General features: G+C 37.9%; 1 protein-coding gene across 3 annotated transcripts; it reads left to right on the top strand.

Annotated features, from left to right (window-relative positions):
* rnf10 (ring finger protein 10) lies at nt 1-26917 on the top strand. Of its 3 annotated transcripts, none has more exons than XM_051921248.1 (17): nt 1-477; nt 1886-2079; nt 2218-2420; nt 2507-2597; nt 2716-2900; nt 4252-4388; nt 12281-12441; nt 12738-12872; nt 14601-14820; nt 15037-15170; nt 24104-24221; nt 24459-24560; nt 24679-24804; nt 25070-25164; nt 25270-25327; nt 25573-25757; nt 25860-26917. In XM_051921248.1, the coding sequence occupies exons 1-16, from the start codon at nt 327-329 to the stop codon at nt 25755-25757; spliced, it is 2295 nt and encodes a 764-aa protein (XP_051777208.1). In that variant the 5' UTR covers nt 1-326; the 3' UTR covers nt 25860-26917. The 3 variants fall into 3 exon arrangements, with proteins under 3 accessions (XP_051777208.1, XP_028681355.2, XP_051777207.1); XM_028825522.2 differs by having other exon boundaries at nt 25573-25740; nt 25846-26917; XM_051921247.1 differs by having other exon boundaries at nt 25097-25164; nt 25573-25740; nt 25846-26917.
* The last annotated feature ends 775 nt before the right edge of the window (nt 26918-27692 follow it).

Here is a 27692-nt window from a genome sequence, read left to right on the forward strand (position 1 = left end):
CTTAGCGGTTCTTGCTTGGCGACTTGTCGCCATTAAGTTTGTGGGCTACGCAGTGGATTTGGACTGTTGTTTTTATTCCTGCCCTTACGCCCGGGGCTCAGTTCCCCTTTCTGACGCTGACTGCTTTCGGCAGCAGTCTTCTCTTTTTGCTTTCCGGCATTTACTTCTTATTTTAACTGTTCGCTTAGTCTATTTTTCTTGTTTATTTTCCTGTCGAGATGTCGCCGTGATGGAGTCTCCGAGTCTGAACGCCATGAGCTTGGGCCCTCGACGCCTCGTCTGCGCTCGTAGCCACCCGTTCTCCTTACCCTTGTTTGACACTTTGGATGCTAGAGAGTCCGGAACGGGCTTCTCTGGACTTCGGCTACCGGAACTACAGCAACTCAATGGAGAAGAACGGCAACAGCACCAACAACAAACCGCCTCCCCGCTCCGGCTCTGCTGGGCCAGTGCCCGGGGAGTCTAAACCCAAAACAGGTGAGGATGTCCTGGGTGTCGGAACAGCAGCAGAGTAGAAAGGGTGCGGTCGGGCGTTATGCTGTGTGTTCGGGTGGCAAGGGGAGCTTTTATTGGGGCATGTGGCCGCTTTTTAAAATCTGTTTGAAGTGGTCACAGGGATATTGCTTTATGGCGTTCTCAAATGGTGTCTGCAGCTTTTCTTTCATATTAGGGCCTTCTGAAACGGTGAGGGGATTCTTGTGTTTTAATAGGTCGGTTTTGTTAATGGTATGCTTAAGTGTTATTTGAGTGCAGGCCTGTCGGGTAGTAACAATGTTGCCATGGAATATAGCTTCTAGGCCTTATTTGGGTAACACTTGGTGTAACATTTCTTCTGCCCCATTTTATTGATTCTTTATTTAATGTCAAATTTGGATTGTCTTCTTTGTTGATGATCTAAGGATACGAGCTTGCCTCGTTGTGTCAAAACGTCTGATTATTCTTCTCAAAGCGAATTTTACATTGTTTATGTTTTGTAATTTAGTTGAATCTGGAAACATTTTTAAGTCCACTTGTCCAAGGGAATGAGCAGTAGTGTTTTCTGAAAGCAGCGCGTTTCTCAAAAGCACTAGGTTAAGAGTGGATACCAAGACATTTATAGGTTCACTTACCCCCACATGTTCAGTCATAATCTCAAGCCTATAATAGGCAGGAAGTGTGGTGTAGTGGTTAAGGTTTTGGACTTCAGATCTGGAGGCTGTGACACCATGTGGTTATGAGCAAGTCACTTCACCTGTTTGTGCTCCAATTGGAAAACCAAAATGAAATGGTAACCAGTTGTATATCAATTGTTGTAAGGCAACAGTGAGATGGACAGGGATCACATCCTGTGTTTTATGCCCCATTTGTGCTCAATAGTGAAGGAAGAATATCTGGCACTCTAACCTAATGCAGGAGCAAAGGTGTTCTGAAAATGGATAAACCTGTGGCTTTCTTACAATAGTTCAAAGACAGGTGCATAGATTATGCCAACCTCACTTATCTAAGGATATATGAACACTTTGAGCAACAGAGTAACAATGTCGAAGTAGTTTATTAAATTTTAATGCCTGCCCTGTACTTTGACATCTTTATAGAGTTAACCTAAAAATATCTTGAAATAGACAAAAGAACATCCCAGTCAGCTGTATTCTGTTGTACATGTCATAAAAAAAATCTGATAATGTAACTGGTAATTAATCCAGTGTGAAAAGATTTGATTTTTGTGAAATCTTCAAAATTTATTAATTGAAGCTTGTTGCACCTAGACAACCTGACTAGGAAAGCTAAGTTACTGCACTTCTCATTTTTGGGGGAGTTTATGAATGCATTAAATGTGTATATTTGAATCTCAATCATACAGCAAAACAAGGCCTGTAAGCATTTTGTAATTAATCTGTTTTATCAGATGGAAAAAATGGAACTGGATCAAAACAACGTTACAACCGCAAAAGAGAACCCACCTATCCAAAACCAGAGTACTTCTCCGGGCCGGTTCGCCGTCCCAACCCACAGAAAGGCAAGGCCTTTGACAAACGTCCTCCACAAAGGGGAGGGGCAAATAGACAGTATGGCTGCCCTGGAGGGGGCAGACGAGAAGAGGTGAGCTAATTTGGGGGGGGGGGGGGGGGGTAGGCTTGGTACCTGATGTATGTGAGTTAACCTTGTTTCTACTTGGAGGAAATAGTGGGATGGAGAAAGTAGGTTTGCTTTCTAATTCGTGCTTTAAACCTTGCGCAGGTAGCAGAGGTTCAACGGGCAGAATTCAGCCCTGCTCAATTTACAGGTCCAAAGAAGATCAATCTGAACCATCTCCTGAATTTTAGTTTTGAGCCTCGTGGACAGGGAAGCTCTGGCTCAGACTGCAATGGAGGTTGGGGAAGGCGGAACAAGTGGGGTCACAAAATGAAGCCTTTTAACAAGGAACTATTTCTCCAGGCCAAGTAAGTTCAGTAGGAATGTGGTTGGTGTAGGTGCATCTTTTAAATTATTGTATGCAATCTCTTACAATGTATACTTTTTTTTCCAGTTGTCAGTTTGTTGTTTCTGAGGACCAGGACTATACAGCACACTTTGCAGATCCTGATACTTTGGTCAATTGGAGTTTTATACAGCAAGTGGTAAGCTTACCTATGAACTTTGAAATTTGCCAAAAATTTGGAGTTGTCTAACAATTTAAACTTTATACCCATGCTGTTTTACTTACTAAATTTTACTGTCTGGTCTGTGTTTCAACAGCGTATTTATAGCCATGAGGTACCATCTTGCCCAATTTGCCTATATCCACCAGTAGCTGCCAAGATAACACGATGTGGCCATATCTTCTGCTGGGCTTGCATCTTGCATTACCTTTCGCTTAGCGAGAAGACGTGGAGCAAATGCCCTATTTGCTATGAGGCTGTTCACAAGACTGACCTAAAAAGGTATGTGTTGCTATTACAGCAAAAACTAGTAGCCTTTTTAATTTTGTTCCATAGGTGGAATGAGCCAGTGCAAATGTTTGTAATGAACAGTTACTCCTCTGTAGTAAAGTGTATTCTTTTATAGTGTTTTGCATCCCTTTTTTTAGATGTTAGTTAGCTATGATTCTATGTGATGAGCTACCTTGGCTTACATAGGTTTGCAAAGCTGTCAGAAAATCATTGGTGGTTTTACTAGAGTACTAGATCTTTAACCTTTCAGTTCTGTATTTTAAGTATGTGCACATTCCACCTCCAGAACAAGTTAGTCTCCTGACTTGGGTGAGTAGTTTCAAAGACTCACAATAACATTTAGTAGTGTTGCAGATTACAAATGTTAAGTTAATATGAACATTAAGCAGCGTTGGGAAGGTGTTAGATGTGGTCAGGTGGATGTGTAGTGTTTCAGGAAAGATTTAGACAAGAGCACAAATTTGAATAAAAGAGGCTTGCTGTGAAGATAAGTGATAAAACTTAAAGCAGGCTGTGGAAGCTTTAGAATGAGTAAGGGAGAGCAGTGTAAAATGGGCATTTAAGAAATAGTGGAAAGCATCAAGTGATGGAGAGTCTGTTATATTCCCGAGACTATAGTTGAATGTGGCATAAGTTAAACTCAAATAAATAATGGTTAATTTTTAATATGTAAATATCTTGGGCATGATGGCCATTCTTTTTCAAGAGTTTTCAGATGAAGGCTTGGTTAGAGTAAATGTGTGAAGTAAATTGGAACTTGTTTAAAACTTAATTGTACTGTACAGGTGTGCGTGGGACAATGGCTTGAAAAGTTTTTATAAATGGAGTTTGATTCAGACATTGATTTTCAATCCAAATACAAAAAATGTAACTAGTATTTTCATTTATACTTGTCATGCAATACTCATCCATACTATAACATACCATAAGTAACAATTTTCTGAGCGTACCCAAAGTCTTATAGTTTGCCAGTGTTTTATCCTTAAGTTGTTTGGGCCTGATAGTCTGAGTTTTACAGGAGTTACAAGATGTCAGAAGTTTTGTCAAATACTAATCTGTTACGTTTTAGATAAATTCAGATTGTGAAAAGTAACAAGGTATAGATCAGTTATTTGCGGTTTGTCATGCTAAAGCACTAAATTTTGAAGAACTCCAGTTAGCTTAAAATAAGCTGTACATTTTGATGCAAGAGCCGCAATGATACATTCACTATTGAATGAATTGGAGGGTAAAACTACTTTTATAGTTTTTGAAATGTTAAGGGCTTTTTTTTTTTTTCTCAACTTGAAGCAGATTTGAATCACATTTCCTTAGTGTATCAACATTTGTTTTTAATTGACAGCGTTGTTGCCATGGAGACTCGTCAATATCAAACAGGTGACACCATCACAATGCAGTTGATGCGGCGTGAGAAAGGAGTGCTTGTGGCCTTGCCTCACTCCAGGTGGATGAAAGTGGAGGAGCCCATCCACTTGGGAGGTGAGAATCCTTATTAATCCTTTTTTACATAGCACCTTTTATACAGGTATTGGGGGTGGGGTGGGAGAAATTGTCCCCCCTTCAAAATATTCACATTTTGTTGCTTTGCAGCATGAAATGCCGATACCACAAACATTTTCCAGTCGTATTTACTCAATGCAACTTATAACAGCCAAGGGCAAGATATAATAGAAACAGTTCGGGGGGGGGGGGGGGGGGAGGAGAAACAATTGCTGAAAATGTTAAAGGATTCTCTCCCCACCCCACACACACCAAAAAAACATGCAGATTCAATCACCTCCTCCATTGCTTACTAAGCTTATTGGCTTTCACCGGTGATCAGTTGTAATCATTGATTTAGTTCAGCATAAAAACTGCTATTCCTAGAGCATTCTACTGCTGAGAAGTGCAGCAGATAGCAAACAGTTAAATGTGGGTGGCAAGGCACTGTCGGAAAATCTCTGGAATAAAGTTGTGGATTGGCACATGTCTGGAGATGAGATGCAAACAAATTTAAAAGGTCTTCTCAATCCCTAGGAGTACAGTAAAGTCCGTAATGAAGAACTGGAAAGCATTTGGTTACTACTAGGACCCTTCCTGGGTCAGGCCATTTTTCCCCCCCTCCCAAATTAAATGGAAGAGGTGAGGAGGAAACTGGTCAAAGAGATTATCAAGTGGCCTATGGCAACTTTGAAGCAGTTACTGGAGTTTGGGCAAAAGGTGGGCATTGTGTGCATGTGACAGTATCGCAAATGCTCCACGAATGTGACTTGTTTGGGAAGGTTGCAGGGAAAAAAGCCAGAGTTTTAAGTTCTGCCAAAATGCACCTTGAAGATTCTGAGGTGAAGATTCTGAGATTTGGAGGTGGTAGAATCCTGTTGTGGTGGTGTTTCTCTGCAGCAGGGACTGGGGCACTTGTCAAGATAAAAGGAAAAATGGATGGGGCAAAATACTGTTAAATTCCTGAGGAAAACCTGCCCTCTGCCAGAAAGGTGTCAGTGGGAAGAAGGTTCACCGTTCATTATGACAAAGATCCAAGGCACACAGCAAAGCTGGCCACGTAGTGGCTGAAAGAGGAAAAAGGTAAATGTCCTTTCCTGTCCTAGTCAGAACCCAGACTTCAACCCTATTGATACTCTGTGGAATGACTTGAAGATTGTAGTCCATCAATAGTCCCCATCCAATTTGACTAAGCTTCAACAGTTCTTTAAAGAAGAGTGGGGAAATACTGCAGAGTCTAGATGTGCAAAGATGGTAGAGAAGTATCCCAAAGTAAAAGGTGGTCCCACAAAGTACCAACACAAGGTGGGGTAATGATCCTTTAACCATCTAAGTAATTCTGGGGTCTGAAAAAGAAAAAAAAAAAAACACCTACAGAACAGTATCTTTCACTTGCCTGTTGTACATTGTATTGAATAAATACAGTTGGAGAAATATTTTTGCGTGTGTCTTCGTTTTAGGCTGCAAAGCAACAAAATGTAAATATTTTGAAGGGGGTGAATCTTTTCTATAGCCACTATAAATTTCTTGATACATAAAACCACAATGAAGCAAAGTTTAGAAGCAACTTAAGTAAATATCCGCTAATAGTATATGGAGCAATGTGACACTGAGTTGATAGTATAGAAGAATTGGCATATTTGATAGTCATAATAGAGTAAGGCATAGTTGATTTTAAAGTACACAAGGGCAAAGGCGAGATGAGTGATTTAAAGACTGATCTAGTTTCTTATATTTGTAAGATCTCCAGATTAGAAGAGAAACTGCTAAATGAACATACCCTTTGTCCCCAATTTTATTTGCAATGATCATCAAGCACCTTGTTGTTTAAAGGATTTAGGGTATTTTAAGAGAAGGGACTTGAACAAGGTACACTTTATGCAGATAGTATGGTGTTTTATTTTTAGTTATCCATATTTGTCACTTCCATATTGTAAGAGCAGACCAATTAATTTTCTTTGGACAATGCCACTGAATATGTCTGATCCTAGCCCATTCTGGCAGGTGTTTTTAGTACATTGCCAAATATCACAAACTTAAATTATGACAAATGGGAAGCAGCTGTAATTGGCTTTTTTTTGTGCTTTTAAAGTAGTTTGAGAAGTACCATGTGAATGCGTCAGAATTGACCAGTACATTAATTGTAAAATCCTGAGACAATTAACCATTCCCTCCCTTACAGTGAGTGCAGTTTTTCACAAGTGAGTGCAGTTTTTTCACAGAGGTCATCTCCACAGATGAATGCAGATTCGTCTCGGACTTGGAAGAAGAATGTATTGGTCCCAGATAATCGGGAGGACATGCAAAGCCAAATCCTCAGAGCTTCAAAAACATGATTTGGGATTGAATAAATGTAGATTGGTTGGGGAAAATCCCTTTCTTGGGGCCTTGACTGCAAAGGAGCTTACCCATTTACCACCTTTACTCATTTTCCTGTCTTGCAACTGCTTCAGGCTTCATTAGTGTCCAGTTGACCTGCTGTTGGGATCACTTGAATTTAAAAAGTAGAATCTTTTTATGCATAGAAACTTTCTGCTGTGGATAGTCCCAACACATCCTCTACTTCTGTAGTGTACTATTTAGAGAACCAGTGAATTTTGATTTATGTTGAGGAAGGATATGGCATCTGAAAGGTTTTAGGTGAGAATTTGGGGGGAGAGAATCCTGAGTAAATGGACTATTTGAGAACATCCAACAGAAGGTGATGGTGCAGCCCTCCATTTTTATGTAATGGGGAATTTTCTCAAGTATAATCCCACATAAGTCCCTTTTGAGCTGGTAATCAAGCAACCTCCACAGAAGAAGAGTACAGACCTAGGTAATCTGTGACTGTTGGGACCTAAAGCCTTCAGTCACATTTTCGGGTTGTGAATTGAAGACTTCTGCTGACTAAAAATAGTGCCTCAGTTTATGTGAACCATGGCTGATTTCTGTTAAATTCTGCCATTTACCTCTGATTTTAAATGTGCTCAGGTCAAGATCATTTAAATATATTAATTGTGTTAGTAGGCAGTGTCTCAGTGTGTTGGATATTTTGGGAATGTCCTATGCTCTGATCTTATTGACATGGGTGTGTTTTATTTATTTATTTTTTCCCACCCCCCTTTTTTCCTTCCTCTCAAATCATTAGTTATCAATAAACCCTAACACTTAACTGTTGTCAAAGGAAAGCGTTAAGAGCTCACAAATTAATGTTACCCCCACTTATTCCACTAGAATATTAGCCCACTTGCAATCGCGTAGCTGGAAAGGGGTTTCCTGTTTTACTTGGTTGAAATCTGTATATCGGGACATGTCCAAAAAAAAAAAAATTTGGACGCCGTAGCAGGCATTAATTATGTTTGCTTTTGTTAACTAAATATACTAAACCTTTGCAAATCTTTAAGTTGCCATGGTTAATTTGAAGCAGCCACTCAAAAGTAAATTCCATATTTCTTTCCCTTTTGATGGGTAGATGACGTGATGTTTGATCTTAGTAAGAAGAGTTTGACTGACATAACTTAATATTAAATAGTAAAACTTTTAAATTTGGTGGCCTGTAGTGGTGTAGTAGATTTTTGTAAATGTGCATACAGAAGGATTTTTATGCTAAAAATCTGGGTATGTATGTAATGATACATTTTATTTAGTATGCGCCTTAACACTCGGTCACCTTACAATGAAATTAAACAGTAATGAGATAAAAACAAATGATAAAATCAAATGGCAGTAAGGTACAAAGGTCGTTGCAAACATCAAAGATATCAGGCAGTAACAGTGTTAAAGGTATAATTGGTATGCCAGTATGAAGAGAGGTTTTGAGGGCAGTTTTAAAATGTTGAGTCTAGTTGATGGATATGAGAGGGAAGTGAATTCCAGAATTGTGGAGCACTGACGGAATGCTCAAGCTCCCATAGAACAGAGTTTGATGTGTGGTACAGAAAATAGAGCTGCAGATGAGGATCTGAGGGAGTGCAAGTCTGTGGGAGGAGCAAGGCTCTGGAGAGCCTTAAATGTTAAGAGCAGTATTTTGCGTTGTATTTTGTAGTAAACTGGGAGCTTGTGAAGTTGGGAGAGAATAGGTGTAATAATATGTTCAGTGGGTTTAGAACCAGTTATCCTAGCAGCAGAATTTTAAATAAGTTGTAAGCGATACGTTTTTACAGTAATCTATACATGGAGTAGGGCATTAACCAATACTTCAGTACTGTATTGCGTAAAAACGGGACATGGTCTAGAAATATTTTGGAGATGGAACTAGGCAGTCCAAGAAGAGGGTACTGTCTAGAATAACTCCTAGGCTCTTTACCTGGGAAGAGATGTTTGTGTTAATTTTGTTAATTAAAATGGAAGAATGGTTAACTTTAGCGAGTGTAGATTTAGAACCAATGAGGAGCACCTTCCGTTTTAATTGCAATTTAATTGGAGAAAATTGAGTCATTGATATGTGTCTTGTAGACATGCCAGAAGAGTATTTGGAAGGAAAGCAGAAGTGTATTTAGTGGATAGATAAAGCTTTGTGTCATCTGCATAACAAAGAAATTTAATACCATGGTGTTGAAAAATATTAGTTATCTAAAGACACGATAACTGTCTTAATATTGTTTGCAAAGTTAAAACATGCTTGTGAAAGGAATGTTTGATCAGAATAAATTGAGGGTGTTAATAGTTATCCCTCCTCGATCGCGGGGGTTGCGTTCCAGAACCCCCCACGAAAGGTGAAAATCCCCAAAGTAAAAACCATATGTTCATATGGTTATTTTTATATATTTTAAGCCCTTCTAAACTCTCCCACACTATTATAAACATTTCCCGCACAATTATGCAGCATAAACCCTTTGTATTCTCTTAGATATTGGGTAAGATTCATTGAAATTATGTATGTAAACAGTTTATATACAGTAAAACCTAAATATTAAAGATATCGAGCATCTCCGATATCATATATGTTACAGCCATTACGACACAGGCCACCAGCAATAAATACATACAATGCAATAAAAATTGTGTACAGTGACACTAAACTATGTACATGTAATAAGTACTGCATGTAGAAAATTATGGTTACTCGCCAACAATGACACGACCACTTGTCCGATAACGATGAGTTTAATTTTACTGCACAACAAAGGAGAGCGTTACAGCTCTTCGAAAGGAACCTCTTCAGGCGATTGTGTAGCACCGCCGTTGTTCTTCTTCCGGCAGTCTTCAATCCAAATCCCTAAAGCAGATTCCATCCGGACTACTGCCTTTTTACATCCACTTACAACTTGTTTTGCGCCCTGGTTAAAGGACACTGCGGCCATAGAGCTTATATTCTTTTCTTCCTTTTTAAATAAAAAGAATTGTGGACTCATTGATGCCGTAATGGTGTCCTGCAGCAGTGTAGCTGTTCCCTTCCTTCAGCATATCCAAAACTTTTACCTTTTCAGCAATCGTTAGCATCTTCTGTTGGTGCTTGGGCATGGCCCCTGAAGCAGTAGCAGGAGCACGTTGACGCTGAATGAGCGAGAAGAGATTTCCTGGTTAACGCAGCGGAATTAAATTTGGCGCTCCGTCGCTGAGCCAATCAGCACACAGGAACTGAACTGTGTGCTCTAATTGGGTAGCTTCTCGGCCATCCGCCAGTAGCGTCCCTTGTATGAAATCAACTGGGCATACCAACTGAGGAAGCATGTACCAGAAGTGAAAAGACCCATTGTCCGCAGAAACCCACGAAGCAGCAAAAAATCTGCATTATATATTTAGATATGCTTACATATAAAATCCGCGATGGAGTGAAGCCGCAAAAGTCGAAGTGCGATATAGCGAGGGATTACTGTATTTTAATTTTGATGGCTAATGCTTGTTAGTAATTTTGACAGCTTTTAGTTTCCTTGAGTACCGAGATGTCCGTGTTCGTTGGTTGTTATCATTTCTAGATTACCAGTACTTTTGAGAGAATTACTGGTGAGAAACACATGATTATAAAATTTGGTTGAAAAACCAAATGGTTATTTTTGTCACCAGAAAAAAAACCATGTGCTTTATGAACTTTATCCGTTAGTGATCTATGTATGGCATGAAACTTCTTTTATGGTTGGTTTTAGAAGAAAAATATTTTGAAATAAGAGTAATTTGCTCTGCAGCACTTGTATTAAGATATCCTACCTAATTTCTTCATAGGAGTAAATGATTTTATTCTGCTTGAAATGGTTGGCCATTTTAGCTTCCATAATTTTATTATAGATACTTTATTAATCCCAGTATTAAATATGAGTTTGAATTTGTTTTTTGCTATCTACCTAGGTCCCCAAATTGTTTTTTTGGTGGTTTTCTTCATATAAGAAAGAAAATCAAAGCTGGTAAAGTTTTTTAATTACCCCCCTCATCTGAATGAAGATTTTCCTTCTTGAACATTTTACCATAAAGTATGACCACTTCAAAAATTAATCCTATGAAATACTTTAATGCCCCGACAAGAAGCAGATTGCTTTAAATATTTGTTATAATCGCTCTATTCTATGGATTTTTCTCACTAGTGCCATATCAAACAGACATTTCAAATTTAGTTCACCATTCGTATGTAATAAAAACCTTGATAGTATATTCTTTTTGCTGTTAAGTGATTGTCCTTTTCAGATTGGCCGTTGAAAGCATTTATTTTATTAGAGATTTGTTACTCCTTGGAAATATATCCAGAAGTGGATGCTAATGTATTAAATTCAAAACTGGCTCAAAGCTGTTTTTTTTTTTTTTTTTTTTTTTTTTTTTTTTTTGGAAGCAATTAGCTTTTTTCTGATGTTCATGGAAAGGATGTCCGTTAATAAAGCCAGGAATGCAAAGATAATGTTTTCAGTATTAATTGAAATTTGCAATTGTTTCACAAGTGGCATTTGATGCATCGAAATAGAAATACCTTGTTTAGAATTATAGGTAGCTGAAAAACTGGATCACACCTCGCAAATGAACCAAATTTCTAAGTGTGTTTAACAGTTAGCTTTAAATTTTAAATAAATTGTTTAAAATGCTTTTCATTTTGTGCAGTAACATGGAATTGGAGTGGCATCACTATATATTTGGATGTGGTAAAGTTAAATATGTTGTGTGAAAAATATGTTTTGAGTGAAATTGATATACTGAACTAGAATAAATGTGGCAAAGATGATACTTAATATCCATCATTTTCCCCCCCTCAACCATTCTTCCCCAACATCTTCATGTGTTTTAAGAGGATGACTGAAACACTGAATAGCAAGGGATATAAAATAATTTATACCATTAGGTTTTCCACTAAAATACATTTTTTGTGTCATACAGCTATCGCTTTGAGTTAACCAAGGATTCTTGATTGTCTATATTATAATGTACATGTTGTTTATCCACTGTAGTGTTGTTAATATTAAAATTGGTTTTGGTATTGATACCTGCTTTTGGACTTTCGTACTGGTGCCAAAGCAAATTACTGATAACCTTCCCCCTCCACCCAACTTTCATTCCAGCCTCCCCAGTAACTCATTAACCCATTAGCACCTGTGTTTTTTGAAAGCAAGATATACAGGCATATAGTATGCAAGACAGACTAATCTTTTTGGGAATATCTTTAAAAATTAACAAAGTAAAAAAAAGTTAACTGGACGGTATTGGCAAGAGATCCAAAAACTGCCCCAGACCTATAAATTGTTTGCCATGTTAAAATATGGCAACTAAGTAGATAAAACAAATCAGGAGGAATAGACATTTTATTGTTTAATTCACATAAACGCTGGTCTTTTTTCTCTGGAACTATTATTTGCTTGCTTGCCTCGACAGGGAGGTGCGTGATTAAGTGGCATGTTATGGTGGTTAATTTCAAATCTGTAACATATACCTCTGAAAATACCAATAATGTGAAGCCCAAGCTTGTCTTTTGGTTGTTTTTTTTTTCCCCCCAGATGATCTTCACAGCCAGTATTCTAAGTTACTGTTGGCATCTCAAGCTCAAGTGCTGCAACAGGTGGTGGAGGTGGAGAGAGCATCACTTCAAAAGCAATATATGGAGGAAGAACATACTTTGGAATCATGCTTCGTAGAGTCTGCCCTGCTAGAGCTAAAGGTGACAAGACATTAGATAATAGATCAGTGTTGATTAATCAATGTAGTAAACAACACTAACTCGGATGTTTTGCACCCCTTAATCTTTAAGCTGCTGTCTTACTCTCACAAACCAACAGCTTTACAAATTGATCATAACCATGTCTGTTGTGAATTGGCTTAAGATACAATGCATATATTTATTAAATTTAGTTTTCCTTCTTCGTATATGCCGTTTACTTATTTTATTTAAGCCTTCACTTAAGGGTGTCTCTTACCTTGGCTTTATATTATTTACAAGCAAAACTTTTCTTTTAGGAACGAGAGAATGCCTTACTTGCTGCTTATCCAAGTAATGAAGTGGATCTCAAACTGGAAGCACTGAATATAAATCCTCCTTCCTTGGGAGTACTGCCTACCAAGGTAGAATCTGACCATGTTCCAGCTGCCAAGGTATATAGAATTAATGCTGATTCAGGCTAGTGAAGTATAAAAGACAAATTTATGATACTGTTTGCTTGTGTAATATAGGGAACACCAGTGTTTTGCAAGTCTGTTAAATTTTATTTTATTTTATTTTTTTTTTTTTTTACTACACACAGTATAAAGGGTGGTATAGCCTGGTCTATCGTGTGTGTGATCTCTGAACTTTCACAGTCATGTGAAGTTTCAGTAGCAAGCAAAACACTGAAGTTATTGGAAGAAAATTTTAACTTTACTGATCAGATGGTATAATATTCCCAATAAGTCCCTTGGAGTTGCTGTAAGAGAGAAAAAAAAATTGCGAGTGAAGGATACCTGCCTTTATAGTTGTAAATTAGGCTCCTCCACATACTGCATAAAATGGCAAAACCACGTTGTATGTACGCTTGTTCAAGCATTAGCCTTCCATTTATGTTCCTGGTCACGGAAATTTGTGCGGCTGAGCTGTTGTGGTTTTGGTGTGTTTTGTTTGTGTGGAAGACGACAAAGCTGTCTGTTTGTAGTTTTGCTTTCACAATGTGTATATATGGTTTACTTTATTAATACAGGTTAAGAGAAAATTGGTTATTGTTAGTTTTTAGCTAACCTGTGAAATTATGTGCACTTTTTTTGTACGCTTAGTGTGTACTTGTAGTCCGTGTAATGACTAGGCAAAGTATACTGTATGTTTTGTATGTAATCTAAATTTCTGGACTTGGCCAGAGGTCTCCCAGGCTGGTACCTAGACTATGGAGTCAAGTGATTGCTGTCTACTGAAGCTAAAACATGGCCATTAGAGTGGTGTGCTTTTTAAATCCTTTCAAAACTGAAATGACAAACATTCAAGCACTATAGCACTGTACTTACTGTAATTTTATATAAACAGTAACCTGATCAATTTAAAGGCTGGTGCCCCCCATGACCTAGTCCTTCTGATCCACAATCATGCCCTGTCTCTAATTGGCAATCTCTCTCTTAGAATTTCTACGTCTGTGTCCTGTCTCTTTTCTCTCTGAAATGCTTTACATATGAAAGACTTTGTTCTGCAGCCCATATAGCATCTTAAAATACAGTTAGTTAGTACTCAAAAACAAACTTAGTGCAGGTTTGAAAATAAAAGGAATTGATGTGTATGATGCAAGCTTTAATTGGTTATGAAAACATAAATTCTTCCCCACCCTATTGGTTGTACAGTTCTGGGTTGCTGGCTGAAAATCTATTGCCTGCATGCAGCAGTAGACGGTGATCAAAAATAAACCTATATCTCAATTTTTGTGTTTTGCTTTGCATTAATTCCCAACCTTTTGTGTTGTAGCCAAGCCATTTTAAAGGTAATACATAGACCATTTTGGTGTTTTCATTTTCTCTGTTTAGGGAAAACTTTAATTACTACTTTCACTGGGGTGGGTGTGTGTGTGTGTTGATGTTGGTTTTTTTTCTTTTTTCATTTAATAAGGCTGTAAAAGCTAGTGGTCAAAATATCTGGTGGAAAACAGCTTGTTTCATCTTCCAGTTTTCACATTTGCTAATAGGTGAACTGCCACAATCCCATCATTATTTATCCTATTTCCATAGTCTTGCTTTAATTGAAAGTTTTTTGTGCACGATGAACAGTATTGTAGGTTTTTCAAATCTGATTTAGTTTATTTAGGTTGAAATTGTTTATCCACTGAGGAGTGGTGGTTTTATGTTTACCACTTTTCATTTGTATCATTCTAGCCTGTCCTTCAGTATTCTTCTGCTTTTGATGATGAAGTTGTTGATCCTGTCTTTGAAGAGAACATTTCAGAGGGTTTGTCCCATTTGGATCCCAAGTTGATACCGGAGCCTGAGCTTAAACCAGTGCCATGCTCTGTTGTAGAGAAGCAGTTGTGTGCTGAACAGTCTGAATCTGTGTCTGACTCGAGTGTAAATGTCCCGTACTACTATTTCTACCAGGGTAGGTAAAAAGAAATAATTTCACTTAACTGTAGGACTGTTTGTGTGGTTTGTTCACCTTCCCACCCAGGAGAGTACAGTGGTTAAATTGATCCCTCCACCTTTCAGCTTGATACCTTCTAAATTAAGAAGCTTTTCAGATTTATTCAGTTTCTAGTATTTAACAGTTTATTCTAATGCAGAGTAAGTGTGTGATGCTAAAATATTACTTTTCCAGCTGAAGATGGTCAACAGATGTTCTTGCATCCGATTAACGTGCGCTGTCTAGTACACGAGTATGGTTCCTTGGAGAAAAGTCCTGAAAAAATTGAAGCTGTAGTTGTGGAAATTGATGGGTACTCCATGAATGAGGTAAGATGGAAGTGTGAAAACAATAGGATGGTGTTAAAGTTCAATTTCCATTTAAACCTATGGGGTTTGTTAGGGATGGACAGACCTGACCACTAGTTGGAATTTGTTTTTCCTTAAATCTTTGATGTAGAGCATACCCTTGTATTTAAAGCAAAGATTGATTGCAATCAAAGGATATAAAGCACTTGATGACAGCATAAAAATGGAAAATGTTAATATTTACATTTTCATTGTTAAAACAAAGATGTTGATAAACCCTTTATTAAACTGAAATGTTACTGTAACTTCTCGCTGCCTTAATGTGTGCTTGTTTTTAGAAGCAGCGCAAAATGCACTTCCTTCTCTTGGTATATCATTGTGTTTAAGTGTATAAAGCAGTTTATGTATAAACTTTTAATTAAAGCATGTAACATGCCATACAATCAAGTTAAACTTAAAACTAAGTTCATTTCAACCCCCAGCAATGAGAGAGAGAAATGTCAACAGCCAGAGTAAAACTTTTGAGAGTACTATTCGTATTTGAGGAGTAGTAGTAATGAGTCTTTCTTACCAGTATAAATGCTTATTCTAAAATATTGATTAAACCCTGCTAGGTTTTAAAGTTTTGAACAGATTCTTTGAGAACTTGATTTTTACCAAATTCAAATAGTATTTAACACCAGTTACCCACTGACTTAACAGAGGTGGGTTAGTATTCTTCCAGTTGAGCAAAACCAGTCTACAACCTAATAGTGAAATAAAGTGGAGAAGGACCAACTAATTGCCTTAAATTCCATCTGGGAGTACACCAAACACAGCTATTAATGGATTGTGACACCAAGGCTGTCTGATAGGCATTTAAAAAATCTTTGTCCAAAAAACATGGCCTACACACCCAAAAAACGTGGCCTAGTGAAGCTGGAGCTCAACTGCAACATTCGCATGTTGGATCTTGCCCTGGAAACACTTTTGGACAATTCTAAAAAGTGAGATGTGCTCAAAATCTGATAGTACAGTTAGGGCTGCAGGCACTGAATTTTGTGGGTTTGACATATACAGTATCCCCATCTGCATATAGTGACTTTTCTGTTCCAGTCCTTCTCTGAAAATCACTTTTTATCTCTGATGCATTTCGAAAAGTGATCAGCCAATGGCTCAGTGGTGATTGCAAATAGCAGTGGTGAAAAGGGGCATCGTTGTCTCTCGGACTTCTTCAAACTAGAACGTGGTAACTAGTGGTGTTAATACAAACTGAAGCTTCTGGACTGGTATGCAGTAGTTTGCATAAATTTGGCCTTAAAATATGTGCATAGATCAAAGTGGTGAATAGGTAATCCCATTCGACCATATCAAATGCTTTTTCTGCATTTAAGATCTCTGGAGTGTTGAACTTTATGGGACTAATATATTACATTACATAGGTATTGAAGATTGGAGGCCAAATGTTCACCTTTTAATAAATTCAGTTTGGTCTTGTTATTACTGAAGGGAGCACTTTCTCAGTCCTTCTAGCTAGTACTTTGGAGAGTATCATAGCCTCATTCATAAGTGAGATTGGTCTGTTTGATGCACATTGTAATAAGTCCTTATTTTTCTTGGGGGAAAAATGTTAATGAATGCTTGGCAAAGTTTGGGGTAGAATTTTTTTGTCTCTGGCATCTATAAATGTTGCTAATAAGAGGGGAACTAACTTAATTGATATAAATATTTTTTTATATATATCTATATCTATATATATATATATATATATATATATCTATATCTATATATAATATAAAATTCAGCAGGGAAGCCATCGGGACCTGCTGCTTTCCCACTCTGAATTGAGTTTATAGTGTCTAATAATTCTGATAGTGTCAGAGGTTTATCCAGTTCCTCTGCACTGAGAGTATCTCGCTGTGGTATCTGTAATGTATCAATAAACGAATTAGATTGTTTCTTGTATTCTTTAAACTGAGAAGAATACATTATATTTAATGCATTATATTTTAATGGCCAGTGATTCTATCTCTGTCTGTGTGGGTGATCACTGATATTGCAATGCAAACTTCCTGTTTGTGAATATGTTGAGCTAAGATCTTATTAGCCTTCTCTGTGTTCATAGTAATGATGTGATTTTAAAATTTAGTTCTATTTCATTTGATGTCAAAAGGTTGAGTTCTGATTGCAAAGCCTGCCTTTTCCTATCAAGTGTCATTTGGAGACCTGGTCTAAAAAAAAAAAAAAAAAAAAAAAACTAGCTTGGATATAAATTCTGTACTGTTCTCATCAGCTAATAACAACAGGGGGTTCAGATGCCAACTGAGAGATGAGTATGTGGGTTATAGTGATATGAGCTCCATGATCAGATGGGCATGTTCGGAGATAATAGCGTTGTATTTGCAAGATTTAATTGCAGGCAAGAAGTCATCAATTCTTGAGTAATGATGTACTGGTGAGAAGAAGGAATATGCTGTTAAGTATGGATTTAGAAATATCCATCGGTCTGAAAGTTATGATCATTTAAAAACAGTGTGCTTATTTTTGCAGTGTTAGATGTCACCCCTATAGCTGAAGACCTATCCAGGTCTGGATTTGAAACAGTCTCCAGCCATTACAATTTTGTGAGTGTGTAAGTTAGAAAATGATGCCAAACACATTTTGGGTAAAGTCTCAGTTATCCACATTAGGTGCATAGATATTTATCAAAATCACTTCATAATTAAATTGCCCATAACCATCACACACTGCCTTTCAGGATTAGATACTACATCTGATACTGCAAATGGAATTGTTCTGTGAATTAAGATACCTACACCTCTAGCTTTCTTTGTATAGCTGGAGTGGAATGTTTACAACTGAAACTGATCCTTGCTGATGGAGTCTCCTGTTAAAATACTATCTTGGCATTTTAGACCTGTTGGGGGTGAGAATACTTTCTTCCTTTTTAATTTGTGATTGAGATATTTGACATTCCAGCTAATAAAGTTCATTGTTTAGGCATGGAGAAATTGCTTCTGAACTTTTGCCATCATTTTATAATCTTAAGGTTATATATCATATGCAGTAATGTGAAACCTTAATTTAATTTCCAGTATTGCCAGGAGTTATGGCTATGAAGCCTATTATTGTGTTGGCACTTAAAATTGTGGGAATGAAAAGGATAGATCAGAAATGGCTTGCTCTTTCTCTCCTCCCCCAGACCTCTTGTGTGCACCCACCCCATATTACATGCTCCATTATGATCAAATGTTTGTGCTTTTTCAGTAAACTTTAGCATATTGTTACCTTGGCACTTAAAATTGTAAGGATTAAAAAATTGTAAGGATTAAAAGGATAGATTAGAAATCACTTGCTCTTTGTCTTTAAGCAAAATAAATATCCTGTTTTGAATGGCTGAAAACATTATTCAGTATCTGAAGGCTTCCTCAGGGCGTGTAAGCCATATCAACAAAGTGACATTGTTCTAGGGTTGCTGAATGTACACGCAAGTGTCCTATATCATTAAAGCTCAGGATCTTTTCTTTTTCAAGAAATATGTATAGTCTGTGTTAGATCCGCTGGACAAAAAAAGACAAATGTGCTGCCAGGCAAAAGGGGACAATAAAATTAAACATTCTCCATTTTCACTGCTCATCTGACACTGCAAAATCACCATTTTCACATGAAAAATGAAATGTTTTGATACCTACATTAATTCTGTAATAACTAAAGGCAGACTAAATGTGTGAATTTAAAAATCAATCTGTTGTAGTTTTGGTTGGTGTGTAGGACTTTTTATAATGGAGAATATATAGCTTTCTTTGCAGTGATGTGACACACAGGCTAAAGTGGTTGTGATTGTAATCGAGAGATTCCTCACTTTTTCATGAGAATGGTGTCTAGCTACAGTAAACTTGAGGATGAAAATTATAAGAGCATACTGAAAATGGCAGATTTATTGGCACCCTCACACATCATAAAATGGAGCTAAATAAAGACAATTTATACAAGCTTTTTTACACTGTAGGATTAGGTACAAATCAGTATTTGTGTACTGTGATCTGCTTTTTTTATTACCAGGTACAGTGATATGCAGAAAGCTTCGGAATGTAGGATTAAATTAGTAGTTTTAGGGCACATAGCTTCAATAGTTGGTAGCTGGAGGTATGTTTGGACTTTTTTTGCGTTCCGCTAGTAGTTCCTGTTTCAGCTGTTGCTATGAAGAGCAAAATAGGTAGTCAAATGTGCCTGTTAATGCAATTGGGGGTTTTCAGGTTGGATTCAGATGTCATTGGTGTCAATGCAGATTTGTCTAGTTTAGCAACCTTAAATGTAGAGTAATTTTAAACTAGATTCAGTACAATACATAATTATTATGATGGGAAACAATGCAAAATTTCTGGTTTAACAATCCTACTATTGCCTGATTAGCCTGCTTTCAGTCTGGTGCAGGCTTCTTAAATAACCAAAGTTTAGTCTGCTTTTATACAGCACAAAGCTAAAACTGCAGAACTAACACTAAAATATCTGTGCATAGCAGGTAAAGGCCTGCTGTCTAAATCTTAGATTTGTGGTTGAAGGTTAGTAAATTAAAACTCTCTACTAGGTTGGGTTACTCTTGTGCCTTAAGATTAACACACACGGATCCAATTCATACAACTACATTTGAGTGGTTCCTGCAATGCCTGTCACTCCTCATATGGACTTGCTATCTCTGGCACTAACATACAGGTGTCCCTGAGATGCACATACCCTAAAGGTGTTTGAGCTTTTACACAACTTACCATCCAATAGTCTTTTTGCTTCTACCATACTTGGTCTTCCTATTGAGGTATGACATCTCAGCATTGATAAACCCTGCAAGGATGAGCAAATTGCAGTCTGTCTTGCACCAGTTCCCTAATATTTACTTTATTTATTCAGTCACTATATATAGTGTGTGTAAATATTTGAATATAAATGAAGACATTGACTTTCTATAAGGCAGTGTCAAAGGTGGATGTTGTCATGGGGTAGCTTTTTAAATCGGCTGTTGGTGTGACATAGTTTGTGCACTTCGATGTCTTGATGACGTGTCTGTGCCTGTGATGTCTCTTCCTATGTTCTTCCCGCCCCCTCAATGTTAAATTGCCTCTATACATTAATTGCCTCAAGGGTGCTGTAAATTCCTTTGTAAATTATTTTTATTAGTTCATCATGGTTGGTTTGAGCAAAATAAACTTGTCTCAGTAGTCTATTTTTTAAAAAAAATGGCCATTTTATTTTCTAAGGTAGTGTCGCACTGCACACCCTTTCCTACAGTTTTCAGTCATAGCCATTATTTATATCATTTTAAGAAAATTGCAGGAAGATGTAAACTGATCAACAGTTGTGTAGTGTGACACCCCTATTGAATCAGTCATAGTGGTGTCTGCGAGAAAAAGAACATGTACTTAGAACATGGACAGTGCAGTATTGCTATCAAATCGAATGTCACTATTTGAATACAATTTAAATATATGGTCAGACTTTCTTGAAGGCAAATAATGGATATGTGAATGCAAATGAAAGATTGTCAACACCCCCAACAAATTTTGGCATTGTATTACTTCAAGCAGTCTATGTAGTATTGCAATATTTTACTGATTTTTGTTTTTCCACATGACTCTTGGAGCAGCCTAATCCTATTTTTAATATTTCCTGGTAAGTTTTATCCTCCGTAGTAGAATGGAGAGTCTTCTTTCTGCTTCTTAAACCTACGGGTTAAGAACAGATTTTTTTTTATTTATTTTTTTTTTTTTCAACTGTCCTCTGGTACCCTGTGAAAGTTGCTTTTTGATCAAAGATCTCTTTATTACTCTGGTTTACTGCATTTCTTTTTTAATCTATAAATGTTAAGCGTCCGTTGCAGTAAGCAAAATTATAATGGGGAAATAACTCGTAAACAAGTTTCCTATTTAAAAAGCTCTATTTAAAGTACCTCCAGTGCTGGAACTGCTAGTTTTACGTGCCTCCACAAACCCATAGTTTATTTGGTGCGGACTTGATACATAGGGGAGAAAACAATGGATTATGAAAAAATATTTGGGTGACCTGTTGCATTTTGTTTCAACTGTATAGCAGTTTAGTTCTATGCCTGTTCCTGGCACAGACTGTACCTGATGTATCTTATTATTTTGTTCTATATTTGATAACTTTGTAAATGTAATGGAGTGTATTGAATTTTTTTTTTTTTTTTGAAAATTATAGTATTGGATCGGTGAGATTCCACAAACTCTTCCTGACTCCCGTTAGCTGCTGATAATGAGAAATTAGTCATTGTTCCCAGCTACATTTCTAAACAAGCCTTAAAGGAACAACCTGCAATTACAAAACGCAGTCCTTCCTGTAAAATTTAAAAAAAAAAGTTTGCAAGGTGTTTTCTTTCAGCACAGATGAATCTGAAACAAAACAGTGGTTCTGTCTGTGCCCAGAGCCAAAAAATCTCATTTTTCTTGTTTGTGGCTGTTTGTATTAAAATGATTTGGCCACATGCTTACATCCACTATATAAACGTTGAAATTTTACCATCTTTGAAATAAAAATATACTGCCAAGATGATAAATGATTCAAACAGGCATATACATTTAGTGGTCATTTTTAGATACACCTGTTTGGAATAGCATGCTAGTTGTTAATAAACTGCTTGTTGTGAGCCTGTACTACAGTATCTTATTGTATAGAAAACAAACGTGGTGTAGAGATTTAATTCAGTCAGATATTAAAATGGCAAGACAAGGGATCTGAGTAGCCTTGGGCCAGGCGTGGTCAATCCAACCATACAAAAAGCTGATCTCTAATTTTCAAAATTTAGTCTCTGGAGTCTGCAGAGAATGTCTTGTATTTAAAAAATAAAAAAAAATTGTATTGGGAGTAGAATTGCCTTTTTATAAGGAGAGTGGGCAGAGGAGGAACAGTGGTATGCAGAAGGACATTTCTGAATACACCGCATTTCAGACCTTGACGGTGCCTGGTTCCACTCCTGTTCCCTAAGAACATGAAAGTGAAACTACAGTGAGCTAGTGATTGCCAATATTTACAGACAGATTTCCAAAATATTGCCTTTTTATCTGAGAATAATTTCTGCTACATGTGTAGTTGGTAAGGCATGAATCCTTACGTGTTGATTTTTGCTTCAACAACAGTAATGATTACAGTGTAATGAGGTGGTGAATGTCACAGTGACACACAGTAGACCTCTTAAATACCAGCAGTTTCATTTGAGTGTCCTAGCTTAAGCATTTTTGCTGTGTGTGAGTGTACTTCTTTATGGCATGTCTATCCTGCAGGATGTATCTTTATGAAAAAGGGTAATGTGGTGTTTCGCTTGGCATGCATCATCTAAAGAGTTATCTAGATGGCCATGCCTTTATAGACCTGCACAGTCCATCCGAGTCCAAAATGTTATCTTTAGCATGAAGTTGAATAGATTGACAGAATAAATGTAATGCCAAAAAATCATCCAACCATGTAGTACTCTTGTATCGACATGTACAAAAATACCAAAGAAATGTTTCCAGCACCTTGTTAAATCTGTGCCTTGAATAAAAGCAAGTGTTAGTCGCACCTATTAAAACTGGTCTAATAAAATGGCCACCTTGTGTGCAGAGTATAACATTAAGTTAAGGTGTTTTGCTTTTATGTTGGAAAAGTTCTACTTTTAAACTAAATTCCATTTCTTTTTTTAGCAACTGTTACCCCTTGCATCACTCTTGGTGACTTTCAGGTTCTTTTTAGAAGCTGTTAACACGTATTTTCTACCATTTTAGTCTGTTTGAGGTGCTGCTGTATGTAATCCTGAAGAAACGAGTATGTGGGAGAGCATTTGAACTAAAAGAGGACTGGCCTATTTTTGTTAAGCATTTGGTGGTATTCCAATAGTCTTTACAGGGACAAGAGCAAAATTAAATTGCCTAACATAATGATCCAGGAATAGAAAGGGATGTGTCATTGTTGAAAAACCTTTTTTATGGACAACAGAAAAGCTTCAGTAAAGTTGCTTGGTTTTCTCTGGCAAAGAATACCGTCATTATCTGAGGTGGGGCACTGATGGTATAAACTATCAGAGGGAGGAAACATAACACTGTCCAGTTTTTGTTCTTTGCTGGATAAATGGTTTGATTAACTGACAATGACAATCAAATGTTATGTAACCCATATAAGATTATAAAGGCTTAAGTTTTAAGTGTGCAACAGGCATAGAGGGAAATGCTTTAATCTACCATGGGGTTTGTTGTGTTGTGTGTGGATTTTTTTTTTTTTTTTTTTTTTTTTTTGTCTCTCAGATTCAAAATCCAGAAGTCCATTTTAGGCCTGTCTTTCCAAGTAATTCCTTTTACACAGCACACTACACCAGAACTTTCTTGATTAAATTTTAAGTGCACATTCTAAGTCATTATGTAATAATGTCAGCATTTAAAAAGCACGAAGCTTATTCAGTCCTACACCTTTCAACCAAAAATGGTGGAGATGCCAACCAGCCACGTACTGCAGTTCTCTTATGGAGTTTTACCAGGGAATCCACAGAATCCCAAACTAACTGTAGAATGGCAGTGGCTGGATGAAGGTGCTTGGCTCAGGAGTCTTCCATTCAGAAGCAATTACTAGTTTAGCAGCTACTGTGCTTGAGTGGATGATCAAAGAGTGATGCCTGAGAGATGTCAGTAATTTTCTCCTTTACAAATGATTCTGTCACAACTCCAAAAACTGAGACTAGAAAGCTAGAACAAGAGCACAGCGGTAGTACATGTGCATATGCACACTGGCATTGTCAAGGGCAAAGCGCCAAGTGTGCGGCTTAACAGTGAGGCTAAAAGTTCTGGACTTGAAACTGGATGGATATGTATGTATGTATGTATGTATGTATATAAAATAATTTTTTTAAGGACAGTTTGGCAATTGCCACAGTTGAGTGGCAAAACAGTGACTTCTAAAATACATGTCTTATCCTGTTTTGAATAACTGTTTCCTTTTAGGAAATGCGTCGAAGACACCGCTACCTATCTCACCTCCCATTGACCTGTGAGTTCAGCATTTGTGAACTGGCACTGCAACCCCCATTACTGTCAAAGGAAACCCTCCTAACTTTTACAGGTTAGAATCCTTTAAACTTACAAAACTGTTATTTCGAATATTCTATTTTAATATTGGCATGTGCAAGCATTAATGGAGGATGTCTGAACTGCCTATTGGATGAGAATTCTGTTTTATTTAGGATTAAACAGCGAGTCTGTTTAGAACCCTCTGCCTGTGTGTAGCATATCTTTTTTATGGGGGGGGCGGGCATCTTCCATTTTATGCCCTTTTTAAAATGATTTATTTCTTCTATAGAGGACATGGAAAAGCGAAAACGATTTCGTCAGAAGAAGGCTCGTGATGAGCGGCGGAGGGAACGGAGAATAGAAATGGAGGAGAACAAGAAACAAGGAAAGTGTAAGTGATTGTTAGGCTTTGCTAATCAGGAGAATATCTAAAGAACTGAAATAATACTTAGATTCATAATTGGTATAACCACCACCCCAAAGTGAATGTCAAATCTATGATGTTTCAGATCCAGAGGTTCATATTGGTTTAGAAAATTTGCAGCAGTTTCCAGCCTTTGGTTCTCCTTTAGACCACAGCAGCCACTCGAATACATCCTACCTTTCAAGCGGCATAGCATCAAGTCCTCCCTCAGGTAAATTTTCTCATGTGGTTTTGGCTGCTGCCATATCCGTCTATTCTAGTCCATCTTGTAAAGTAAGGTGCTTAGCTTGAGCACCACTTCTGTTTACAGGTGACTGTTAACAGCAGTTAACTTAAAAAAATTTGTGGGTTTTTTTTTTTTTTCTTCAATTATTGAAATGTCTCTGGTTTTTGGCCACGTGCAATGTTCAAAATAAAATTGTTCTGTTGTACATTTAAGTTTCCCTCAGTTGCATTGTCCTTTTTATCCTATAAAGACTGCCAAGTCCTCTTCCCATGCTTAGGAAGTGGAAGCCCACAACAGTATGGAAAGAGCTTGGAGGAAGATGCCCACTGCCCCTCCTTTGCCCAGGTGAGCATGATAGGATGCAGACATCTGTGCTAAAAAGCAAGTGAATATTTGCTTTGACCTCCTAACCTCGCTCATTGTTTGGGTTTTCTCTCTCCCACATCACAGATGCTGCGAGAAGGAAAGGCAAAAGCAGATGGATGGCCAAAAGCAGTTCCTATAAAAGGTCTGAATTATTGTAAAGCTACACCGTAGAAACAATTTAATTACACAATCCATTTTGTCATTAAGATCATGTACTTGGTGTTTAAAAAGTGACAAAGCTACAGTGAAGTAGAGGCATCGAGGAGTATTACTGGGCCTGACTCAAGTCAGTACCGTATACATAGTGTTATATAAACTGACTCTTGAGTTGATTTTACACCCTGCTTAAATGTGCTCCACCCTTCCATTTCCCCTTTGCTGCTCTAGCTGAATCCTTGCTTGCACCACCAGCCCCTGACAGTGATGGGGAGAGTGATGGGTCAGACCGAGCCCCTGTGCCCAGCTTTCAGAATTCATTCAGCCAGGCTTTTGAAGCAGCCTTACTTCAGTTGGACAAGATTCCAGGACCACCACCAGGGCTTGTTGGAAATGCAGGTGAGCAAATTATGTGAGTTTGGTGTAAACCTTCACTTGAACAACCGCTTAATTGCTTTGACATATCGGTTTCCTTGTTTCATTTCTTAATTTTTGTCCTTCCAGGAGATAATGGAAAGAAGAAGAAAAAGAAGCAAAAGCTCTTGTTTAGTACCTCTGTTGTTCATACAAAGTAAAAGGCAAGACACTGTAGAGACCCCCATCACCCTTTGTGCACAGATATTGGCATCCTGGTTTTCATTGCTGTTTTTTTTTTTTAAATATATATATAAATGTTCTTGATTGAGTGCAAGGGTGACTTATCAGAAATGCAAATCTTATAATTTGGGAAGTTGTGCTTGATGATGCAGCCAGGTCAGTTTTCTTTTTTTTTTTTTTTTTTTTTCGTCATGTAGAAGAGCCTGTTAGTTAGGGGGGGGGGGGGGGGGGGTGTGTCTGACGTTTACTGCACACACTGCAGAACGCTCTTGTGGTCTGCTTCTTACTCACTTGAAGAATCGGACTGTTTGCCCACTGACACTGCCAACTTGCCTGCCCCTCCACTCCGTCACTGCTGGGATTCTTTCTCCCCCATCCTGGAGACCACCAGAATATGCAATATATGCCCCTGTTCATGTGTGTGTTAGCCCCCCCCCCCCCCCCCCCCCCCCCCCCCCAATCTTGGGGAAACTAGCAGTCTGTAAAGTATTATGGGGGACATCTACTGCCAAAGCTAAGGTAAAAGAGCATATCAGAATGTAGACCACCCACTAGTGGGGGCCCTCAGCTCCTTGATTAGATAATTATTGTTAGCAGTTTTTCTAGTAAAGTCTCTGAATGGGGGGCTTCTAAGCTTGGCCTACCATCCAATTATGATGCTGATAACCCCCACATTTTGATTTTGGCCTATGTGGTACTGAATCTACCAGCTAGAGCCCCTGCTGATGGGACTGTCCTGGTTAGCCTCTGTTTCATGTTGTAATTGTTAATGCTGAAGTGGGGATCATTTTGGCGATTTCTTTGTAATTCATTTAAAAACTCTGATGCACTCAATTACTGTTAACAGTTTGACTGCATTCCCACAGTTGTGGAATTCAAAGCAAGAATGATGGGGGTCTGTGCACCCACCTACATCTGTTGTGATGACAGGAGTTTTTCCCTCTTTTGTGTTTTGTCTAAACCACTTATTTAATTTCTGTTGCTGCTTTTTCTGTAAAGACCTTGTTACCATTTTATACAGGTTTTGGTTTTCTTTTCAGGTTCACAAAGCAGGAAAAGCTTATTTGTTACATTTTGTTTCTTCTTGGAAGTGAAGGGTTTAGACTTGATAGTCCTCCTCTGAAATAAAGGAAAGTATAGGTTGGCAATGAGTATCTTTTATTTATGGGGTGGCACTGCAGTACTGCACCACCCTTTCGGGGGGCTGTTTGGGGGAGCCCTGTGCTGCCCAAGAGGCCACAGAGAAAGAAAACATGGCACGCTACCCTTGATCTTGGCATTTAAGAGCAATTAAACCCAAGACTTGACACATTTGTGTGGGGTTTTTGTTTTTTCAAAAGTTCATCCCAGTACCGTCTTTCATATTTTGTCAACTTGTCTGTTTTCTGTTGTATTTAGTTTTGTATGGTGTAGCCATTTTTGAACACCTTTGTTTTAGAAATTACAAGGTGGGGGTCCACGTAAGGGTGCGGTTTGACTCCATGCTACTTGTTTCATCCTGGGATCATCTTGAACCCATCACTGTCGATGTCACCCGAGGACTTGAGGACAGACACGTTGCAGCAAGGGGTAGGTGCATAACGATGCCAAAGTACAGTCTTCAATAAGTAAATCCATAAAAATGACTGTCCCTGAGTTTAAAATAAAAATAATAGAATTAAAACGGAGTGTAAACCCAACAGCCATCTGCTCCTCCATGGTCTGTCAGACAAGCCCAGCCCAACTCCATCTTCGTCTCCCCTGATTTTTCCCTT

Source organism: Erpetoichthys calabaricus, chromosome 18 (assembly GCF_900747795.2).
Source record: "Erpetoichthys calabaricus chromosome 18, fErpCal1.3, whole genome shotgun sequence".
NCBI classification, from domain to species: Eukaryota; Metazoa; Chordata; class Cladistia; order Polypteriformes; family Polypteridae; genus Erpetoichthys; species Erpetoichthys calabaricus.